Genomic DNA, 10,207 nt, shown 5'->3' with positions numbered 1-10,207 from the left:
CTCTCTCTCTCTCTCTCTCTCTCTCTCTCTCTCTCTCTCTCTCTCTCAGGTTGCCAGGACCATCGGACTGCGTGAGATGTGGTACTTTGGGCTTCAGTTTGTCGACTCCAAAGGATTCATCACCTGGCTGAACTCTGAGAAGAAGGTGAATCTGTGATTTCACTGAGGCAGAGTGATGATAACTGACACATTGTGTTGCTCTTGTTCATCATCCTGTTCTGTTGACCTGCTGTTTCTCTGCTGCTCTTCTTGCAGTGACAGTATCATATTTTTACTTTACTCTATTGTACTCTAATATATTCTTTAACTTTATTTCATTGACTGCTACACTGTGCTTAATTCTATCCTGGAATATTCTGATATATTATAAAGGAATGAACTAAATCTTACTAAACTCTATTTTACAATTACTCTACTTCACTCTGTTCTACTCGACTGTGTTGGTTCGCAGTCTTTTTTTGCCTTAATCTGGTAGTGTGTTGGTTATAAACCTATTTTATGTGCTTCTTTTCAACCTAAACACAAACATGTGGGATTACATATTTACTTACTCCTGCAAGTACCCATGATTGGGAAAACTACTTTATATTACTCCAAGATATTCTTTCTATCTTAATTTACTAATTATTAATATAAGTTAACAAACTTTCTCTCACTCTGTTCGATCAAAACTTCTATATTTAACTTTATTCTACTCTATCCTTCTTCTGTTCTGCTGTATCCTATTACACTCCATTGTACTGTATTCTACTCTATATGTTCACACTCTATTGTCTTTTCTACTGTACTCCGTCATACTGTAATGGAACACTGCTTCACTCTTTTCCTTCTCTACTTTACTTTATTCCAACACCTTGCCTGACTCTTTTATGACATGTGCTCTGCTCAGGTGATGGTCCAGGATGTGAGGAAGGAGACTCCCCTGCTGTTCAAGCTGAGGGCCAAGTTTTACCCAGAGGACGTGACCGAGGAGCTGATCCAGGACGTCACCCGCAGGCTTTTCTTCTTGCAGGTGAAGGAGGACGTTCTGGGGGAGGAGATCTACTGCCCTCCAGAGTCCGCTGTGCTGCTGGCCTCTTACGCCGTCCAGTCCAAGTACGGAGAGCAGGACAAGTCGGCGCTTAAGCCCGGCTACCTGTCCTCCGAGCGCCTGCTGCCCAAGAGGTGAGTGTGAGAATGTACGAGCTCTGTGTGATCTCTGGTGTCTACTTCACTGCCTGAGATCACCTGTCAAGTACAACTTTTCAATCCTTGAAAGTGTTAATTATCTGTGTAATTGAAAATAAACGTATTGATAAATTAATATTGGTGGAAGCCCTGCTCTCCAGACAGTAACTATACGTGAAATGAGTTAATGAAGCACCAAAGTATGAAAGGACTGTTTTATTGTCGGAGAAGCAACTTGTTTTAAGCATCTAAATATGTGTTTTGCTTTGATTTCTGTGGGCAAAGAATGATAAATATATTGTTTAACTGACTTAAACAGGGTTAACCAACAAAGAAAAAGACCTTTACCATTTACTGTGAATTTACTTTCCATAAATTGGAAAATAATGTAAATCCTCCAGCTGAATAGCTCCCTCAATGGCTCAAATATGAACCTGTGTACTATTACACACTCGCAATCGCCAACGATAGATATAACAAGACAAGACAATGCAGCATGTGTTTGATTTAGCTCTGTAGGTATACACAGACTGTTTACATGTTCACCAGTGGGTTGCTGATAACCGGTCTCTCCCCTCAGAGTGCTGGAACAACACAAGCTGTCCAAGGAGCAGTGGGAGGAGAGGATCCAGGTTTGGCACGAGGAGCACAGATTGATGCTGAAGTAAGTGATAAATCCACTGATGTTAAACTGAAAATATTCGATAATACATTTTTAAACAAGTTTGTGTATTTTACCAACTTTGAACCTAAATGGAGCTGCAAATGGAAGCCAACCCTACTTATTGTGTTAGTCTGTGAAATTCAAAAGAATCAACTCTTTCATCTCACCTGTTTGAGTAAAAGATAAATGCTTTAATTAAAAAGGAAATGCTACCATGAACTGATGAAATCAGTGTGTGTTGTTCCATGTTTTCATCCATCTGTTTACCCTGAACAGGGAAGAGTCCATGATTGAGTACCTGAAGATCGCTCAGGACCTGGAAATGTACGGCGTCAACTACTTTGAGATCAAGAACAAGAACGGCTCAGACCTGTGGCTGGGAGTCGACGCTCTGGGACTGAACATCTATGAGAAGGACGACAAGTGAGTCAACAAATCAGTGACTTGATCGACCTCTGCTACCTTCCCTTTCCAGTCGGTCAAGTTTTAAATAACACGTTTGACCGAATGGCCATTGACCGAATTCTCTTGATTCCACTACAACATGAACACTGTTGTCAGTATGTTACGTGCAAAGAGTTTTCCGCCTGTGAATATTCTGTAAGCGCAAACCAACGTTTTAAACATCCTGTTGAGTTTGTCTGATTTGTCTTCATCCTCTAGACTTTCTCCAAAGATTGGATTCCCCTGGAGTGAAATAAGAAGAATTTCTTTCAACGAGAAGAAATTCATCATCAAGCCCATAGATAAGAAAGCTCCTGTAAGTATGTAACGAGTCTTAGTCCTCCGTAGCATATCAAGTGTATGTAAAAATGTGTAAAGATATGTTGCAGATTTGCACCATGAAGCAGCAGTAATGTGGTGCACATTTACAGAAAAAGAACGGGATTAAAGTTGTAGAAATCGTATTGAAAAAGCCCATATGCAACAATTTTAGGTACATTTGTATGTACATTTTTTTAGGTATCTGTGCAAAGAGACTCTGACACACTTAAAGTTCAATTCAAACATTCTTACAAAAGAAAAGCTTTTTACCGTTTCCTTTCATAATTACATCCTTGATATATAGGAAATCAAACATAAACCTTGAGGACGTTTATTTGTCAAATAAGTTGGATATACTACATTTTAGTTAGAGGTAAAGAAAATGGAACCACAACTATACAGACGAACCCTGACACTTTGTTCATTTCTAAAGGATTTTCTGTTCTACGCTCCACGACTGCGAGTCAACAAGCGCATCCTGCAGCTGTGCATGGGCAACCATGAGCTGTACATGCGCCGCCGCAAGACCGACACCATCGAGGTTCAGCAGATGAAGGCTCAGGCCAAAGAGGAGAGGCTGCACAAGAAGATGGAGAGGTAAGGGGGAGGGGTTTTAAAAGTTTTAAAGTCACACGTGTTACTGTCATGGTCTCTCAGCATTAGGATTTGAATCTTCAGGCCGTGATTAATATGTATGATCAGTCTTTTGTTCTTGTTTTCTGCAGGGATCAGCTGGAGAGTGAGAAGAAGAAGAGGGCGGCCATGGAGAAAGAGAAGGACGAGATGGAGAGAGAGAAGCAGGCGCTGATGATGAAGCTCTACCAGTTTGAAGAGACAACCAAGAGAGCAGAGAGAGGTGAGACGGAGAAGCTCAACTCAGACTCCTTATGGACCATACTGGTCATATTACGCTACTGAAGTAAATCAACAGTATAAGTTATGTTGTGTTGTCTTACACGTTTCAAACTTAAATAAGTAGCAAGGCTTTACCGCCCTCTTCTGTTTACTGAAATACATCTTTATATTAAAAATGTTAACAGTGAAGTGAATGTGTTTATATTTGCTTACAAATACTTGAGCCAGAGATTAACAGGCCGTCTTGTCTTTGAAAGTTCCCTAACTTTGCATCGAATGGCTTTGAAACAATGATTGCAGCTGATTTCTGAGCAAGAAATAACCGAGTATTTTCGTAAAACAAATAACAATGCAGCTTCCTGCACTAGAAAATGGTGCGACAACATGCAAAGCACAAAAACAAGTCCCAGGCTGCGGGATGCTCTGATTTGGGAAACACTTTTGCTCATATGCTTCAAATCAGAAGTTCCCAACCTGGGTGTTGAAGATGAATTAAACGCACATCACGCAGATAAAAGTCTGTCAGAACAAGAATCAGAAAAAAAGGCAACGTCTGCACTCTACTCCGTGCACCAAAGATTTATAAATGACTACGTTTCAATTCTACTTTGATCTTCGTCAGGTCAGAAAGTTTGTGGTTCCCACCTTTCACACACTCATATCTCTACATCATGTACACCAATAAGCTAACAAGCTCTGTGCCGGCAGGTGTGGTTCATCCAAAAAAAGCAGAGTGATCAAACATCCACAAACAATTAGCAATGCAATAAAATACATAGAAAAAGTACATAAAAACAATAATACAAAAGCCATACTTCTAATTATCAACTTATATGGTATTTATAGATGCTGTGTCATATTCATCATCAAATACATCAGAAACTACATCACCTACATTCAAAATGCTGCATATTTAGGGTTTATAAGCCACAAAGAACAGGAACCACCACCTTAAGTAACACAAATGATTTATAATTGCAGCAGAATGCGGTAAAGAGTTCACCCTGTAGAATAATTTCACTGACTTTGTCCTGCAGAGCTTCAGGAGCAGCTGGACAGGGCCATGAGGCTGGAGGAGGAGAGGAGGAGGGTGGAGCAGGAGGCGGCCCGGCTGGAGGCTGAGAGGATGGAGGCCATAATAGCCAAGGAGGAGTTGGTCAGGCAAGCTGAGGACCAGATAAAGAGCCAGGAGCAGCTGGTGAGTACACGGTGCAAGAAGCACTCAAATCTTTCACGTGAGAAAAAGTCGTGATAGAAAAACACTCATTACACACACAAAGCTCCTACATTCAGGATAAACACATATTAACTGTTTTGGTTGCAGTTTGAACTAATGCTTTCTTTTAGTTTGGGGGATTTTTCTGGGATTTAGTTTCTCTTGCAGCGTGAGAAAGTTCTTTTAGACTCTTTCTCACTTTAAAACTCCTTAGAAAATATCAAATATCCATGATGTCACTGAGCAAAACAAGGATACTTTTATGTTTTTATGACATTTTCTGAGCTTATTGGAAGTTAAATGTGAAGTCTTTGAAGTCGTTTTGTTTTGTTCATCCATTCATAAAATGACACCGTGTTCAGATAGCCGAGTGTCTATTCTCGGGCTTTTTAACAACACTGTCGGTTTGTGCCACCCCCCCCCCCCCCCCCCCCCCCCCCCTCAGCAGATCTGGCCGAGTTCCCCTAGTTTAGGCCAGAACAGATCTGGGTCTTTGTGCTCCTGAGCTCTACAGGAGAAGCATTGAGGAAATGATGACGTCGACTCATCTGCTGCAATAAAACCATAACAGACACGTCAGCTCTCAGGCAGCACTCACATCCTTGAGCACAGACCACAGTGACCGTTGTTCAAAACACTGAGAGATGGCAAACAGGATGTTGCTGTAAGACGATGAACAAAGACAAGACTGTGACGGTGGTTTACATGAAAACATAAAGACTCCATCTTTGAATAGCTATATGATTAACACTTATAGGACTAATTAACCTATAAAACCACATTTGATCAGACAGTGAATATCTCTGTGTGTGTGTGTGTGTGTGTGTGTGTGTGTGTGTTGCAGCTGAAGGGTAAGTGTGTGTATGATGTGAAGACGATAGTGCAGAGCATCACACAAGGAGCCAGAAATGAGCTGGAGAGGCTTCGCGCCATCTGGGTCTGGCTGTGCGACAACATCGGTGCGTATTTTACTGAACTACGCTTACTTGCATATAGCTGCTACAGTTCTGTGATACTTCACATGCGTTTGCTGTTTTTCCTTTTTTTTTGTATTAAAATTGATTTTTTTATGTAATGGACCTGCACAAAATAGTCATGTTGTTGAAGTGAAATAATATTCAAAAAAATAAAAAACCGAAAAGCGGTGCGTGGGACGGCGGCTTAGTGGAGACCAGGGTCGGCAGGGTTGGCCTTCAATCAAAGGATCGGCGGTTCGGTCCCCGGCTCCGCATGTCGTTGTGTCCTTGGGCAAGAAACTTAACCCCAAAATTGCTCCCGTAGCTGTGCCTACGGTGTGTGTGTGTGTGTGTGTGTGTGTGTGAATGTTAGTTAGTCCTGATGGTGGGCAGCCCCAACCATCAGCGTGAATGATGACAAGTCGTGCGCAAGCGCTTTGAGTGGTCGGAAAGACTAGAAGCTATACAAGTTATACAAGTACAGTCCATTTTCACAACCCTTTGCTGTAAAGCCTCTGATAAAGATCCAGTGATATAAATTACCTTCACAAGTCACATAATTCGTTTTAAAAAGTTCACCTGTGTGCAATCTAAGTGTCACATGACCCAATGGAGCACCATTAAAGCATATGGCTCCACAGCAAACCTGCCAAGAAAGGACTATATATTACTAATTATGTGATTTTTTTTGAACGTTTTTATTTTACGTCATCAATTTTCCCCATTTTCTGTAGGTCTATTACATAAAATCCAAATAAAAGTCCATTTTAATTCCAGTTTGTAATGCAACAAAATAGGGAAAACGCCAGGAAGGGGGAATATAAGGCACTGTACTCATTGTTTTGGGATAAAAGGAATGCTGTCTTCATAGAGTACGATGTGAGCGGGTACCTCGGCCGCTCAAAGATGCTGTGCTCTCCGGAGGAGGTGATAGCTGCAGGTCGGGGCGTGTGCTGTGGCTACTCCAGCCTCTGTAGAGAGATGTGCAGGTAAACACAACTAAATTAAAATCTTATGTCTCAGACTAAACCGTTATGCCTTCATTGAGATTTTCAAGAGATGTTGAAAGAATAAAAATGCAATAAGAGCTTCCTGTGTAAAGTGAAAAACATGTCACAAAATATGATTCCATATTGCAGCACATTTTTCTGTTCAACAGTTCAATACAAAGTTTAAACCCGCTAAGCGCTCATTCTCTTCAGATTCTTCCACCTCGGCATTGTGCTGCGTCCTTCCCTTCTGAGTTGAAGATATAGTATAAATAATCTGGTTTTATTAAAGCCCTACAGCACAAACATAACCTTGAACATGCGCTTAAGCACACCGGATAAAAAAAAAAAAAAGAAGCAATAAATAAAAGAAGCAGTGAGCGCTCTGTTTGGTTTGTGTTTACAGAGCGGTGGGCATTGAGTGCCAAGAAGTGCCGGGCCACAGTAAGGGCGTCGGGTACCTTCAGGGCCAGAGCCTCAAGAATGTGAAATCCGACCACATGTGGAACTCTGTGCTTCTGGGAGGACAGTGGTTCCTATTGGACGCCTGCTGGGGAGCCGGACATACAGATATGCAACACGAAAGCTTCATCAAAAGGTTTGCGAAGGTTTCCGTAAAAGCTAAGATTGAGTTTGCCCTTTCGCTTATCGTCACACACACACGAAACCAGCAGCGAGTTGAGTCTCAAACCAGTCTGCCATCGCCATCTGTTGCTTCCAAGGTTAGACGATTTCTATTTCCTGACGGACCCAGAGGAGTTCATAGAATCACACTTCCCCGATGAGGAGAAGTGGCAGCTCCTGGACCCGCCCATCCCCCTGGAGGAGTTCGAGAGGAGGGTCCTCAAGACCTCAGACTTCTTCACCATGGGGCTCCGGCTGATTCAGCCTCACCACTTCCACATCGTCACAGGTCCGTCCTCAGCTCACGGGGTGCAAATGTATCAATCCTCCCGTTTTTACGTCATTTTAGGCACTGAAAATCAAATGATATGCATATTATTTAAGTATTTGCTTCTGTAAAATGGATTCAAGCTATTATGCCCCACCAATATCTATTTTCAGCTAAAGAGAAAAGCTCTTAAAAACACATACTTCTGGTTTCCTTCTCAGATGATGGCGAGGCAAACGTGTCCCTGAGCTTCTCCAGGCCAGCGACTTTTACCTATAAGATCACACAGCACCAGGACCTTCTACATCGTGGAGCTCCAAAGCAGAAAGACTACAGCAACTCCTCCTTCGGCCTCATGACGGTTTCCCATCGGAGCATGAATCTGCAGCTGCTGCCGCCCGCGAGCGGCGTGTACGACGTCGAGGTGTTTGCCGGGCCTTTGGCCACCACGTCTCTGAGTTTGGTCTGCTCCTTCAGGGTGGAGTGTCCGATCCCCAGGGCCATGGAGGAGATCCCAGAGAACCCTTCCATGTGTTGGGGCCTGCAGCCCGTTGCCGAATCTCTGGGCATCGCGGGCAGCAGCCAGGGCAGCAGCCAGGGCAGCAAGGCCGCCGAGGCGGTAGAAGGCGTCTTCGAGTTGGCGTTGAAGACGTCCAGGCCTCTGATGGTGGTGTGTGAGCTGGTCCACCCAGGGCTGAAAGCTGCTGTGGCCAAGCGCTGCCTGGCTACACAGATCCAACCGGATGTCCTGACCTGCCACGTCCTGTGCCCCCTGCGCGGCTTCTACCGGCTGTCGGTGTTTGTGCGAGACTACGAGAAAACAGAAGACGAGCTCCAGAACGCTGGAAACTTCCTGTTGCACTGCAAAGGGAAGGTGGTCGGACCGGATGAGCTCTACCCTCCTAACCTGAGCTCGGAGTGCGGGCCAGGGACCCGCACGTTAGAGGCGGGGCTGTCCAAATTCAGCCACACGACAGCGCTGGTGAGCACCCAGCAGGGCAAGTGGAACGTCACCTTCCACAACCAGCGGGACCTCGAGATTCACACTGTGCTCAGCAGAGAGGAGAACAAACCGGCAGCCATCCCGCTGTCACGGCGGCTCTTTTGCACGTACACGGACAGCAAGGTGACGGTGAGCGTCAGCCTGCCCGACGCCGGGGTGTATCGGCTGGGCCTGTACGCCAAAATCACCCCTGGTAGAACTTTCAGCCCCATGTGTGACTTTGTTCTGAAAAACAGCTGCGATCAGCCGGGGCCTCCGTTCCCCGGCTTCGACTCCGCCTGGAGGAAAGGTTGCATGCTCTTTGAGCCTCTCGTGGGGCTGCTGGAGCCCCTGGCGTGGGTCCGCTTCAGGGTGAGGGTCCCCGGGGCCCAGAGGGTCGTGACCATGATAGGAGAGACGTGGACTGATCTGAAACTGAATAAGAGCAGAGTCTGGGAGGGCGAGGTCTTCAGTGGAAACGGTCTCCAACCTCTGACACTGGCCGCCGCCGCCTCGGGAGACTCCAGTCACGTGGATGTTTTATTGACCTTTGACATCAAGCAGCTGGAGGGTAAAGTGTGATGGTTCTCTGAACACAGCTGCGTAATAAAGTTATTGATACGGATTTATGTAAATCACATCCAAACTGTGAGCCACAATCATTCAGGTTTAACTGCATCAACACAATATGTTGCTGTGAATGTGTCAATTTGTAGCAATGAAGTGATAAAAATGCAATACCAAACTTACCTGGCAATTGTTTGGGATTTTTTTGAAAGCTATTATTTGATCCAGGTAGTATTCAGTGGTGCTCAGCAGTGATGTCATACAGATAGAGTGCATTTGTGCATTATTATGATGTTTTAAGAAATAAACCTGCATTATGAAATGATGGTTGTCAAAAAAGCAATAAACATATACTGTGAAAACAACATCTACAAACTGGAGTCTTTTTTTCACACTGCAATTTTCAATTTCCACAATTACAGTATTACTCATGTAATGGAGGCCTATCAATGATATTAAAACATTTGTTTTAATTCAAATTAAAGGTTAAGGTGCCTAAACATAATATCCAGAAAAATACACAAGTAGGCTACTATAAACTCAAAACCTGCTTGTATCCAGACCGAGGTTTTAATAGTTTTGAATCTTTAATTAGTTTTTGTTTTTATTGTAGTGTGCTTAGTAGTTTAGTTTCAGTTGGTCAGACGTGTTTACTTTTATACATGAGGTTTGTTTTTGTTAGGGCCAGGTATAATGTATCTATATAACAATATATAAAAATTTACATCAACATACAGAACACATGGGGAGGACTCGAATGTCCAATGTTTAATAATCGTCATACTATATAGTGTCTGATCCACCATCCATTGTAATATTGACTTTATTTCAGCTGAATATACCATAATACTAGATTCATTTAAACAGGCAGCCTGAGGTTTTGATATATTAAAATATTCTCCTGTTTCATTGAGAGCAACAGTTTGGAATGAAACTCACCCGGTATGGAAGATCATTTCTGACAAGAAAAGAAAGAAAAAACAGATGGAAAGTTAGAAATGATCAAAAATACCCAATATGTCAATATCAATATGAATCAATATGTAGAAATAATATTTTAACATTTCAACTTTTTAAATCAAGATTTTGAGATGCTCTACTTGATGCATTTATATGTAAACAGATTCAAACATGATGAGAATCAACAGATGTGA

General features: G+C 43.1%; 1 protein-coding gene across 1 annotated transcript; it reads left to right on the top strand.

Annotated features, from left to right (window-relative positions):
- The first annotated feature begins 46 nt into the window (after nt 1-46).
- On the top strand, nt 47-9,412 carry LOC116383685 (uncharacterized). The gene is made up of 13 exons (XM_031847708.1): nt 47-145; nt 890-1,164; nt 1,748-1,831; nt 2,108-2,254; nt 2,495-2,591; nt 3,030-3,193; nt 3,322-3,452; nt 4,489-4,649; nt 5,512-5,626; nt 6,495-6,612; nt 7,019-7,210; nt 7,335-7,525; nt 7,726-9,412. Exons 1-13 carry the CDS (start codon nt 77-79, stop codon nt 9,066-9,068), a joined length of 3,087 nt encoding a protein of 1,028 aa, XP_031703568.1. The 5' UTR covers nt 47-76; the 3' UTR covers nt 9,069-9,412.
- The last annotated feature ends 795 nt before the right edge of the window (nt 9,413-10,207 follow it).

Source organism: Anarrhichthys ocellatus, unplaced genomic scaffold (assembly GCF_004355925.1).
Source record: "Anarrhichthys ocellatus isolate YVR2014 unplaced genomic scaffold, GSC_Weel_1.0 scaffold7, whole genome shotgun sequence".
NCBI classification, from domain to species: Eukaryota; Metazoa; Chordata; class Actinopteri; order Perciformes; family Anarhichadidae; genus Anarrhichthys; species Anarrhichthys ocellatus.
This window is presented reverse-complemented; position numbering and strand designations above follow the sequence as displayed.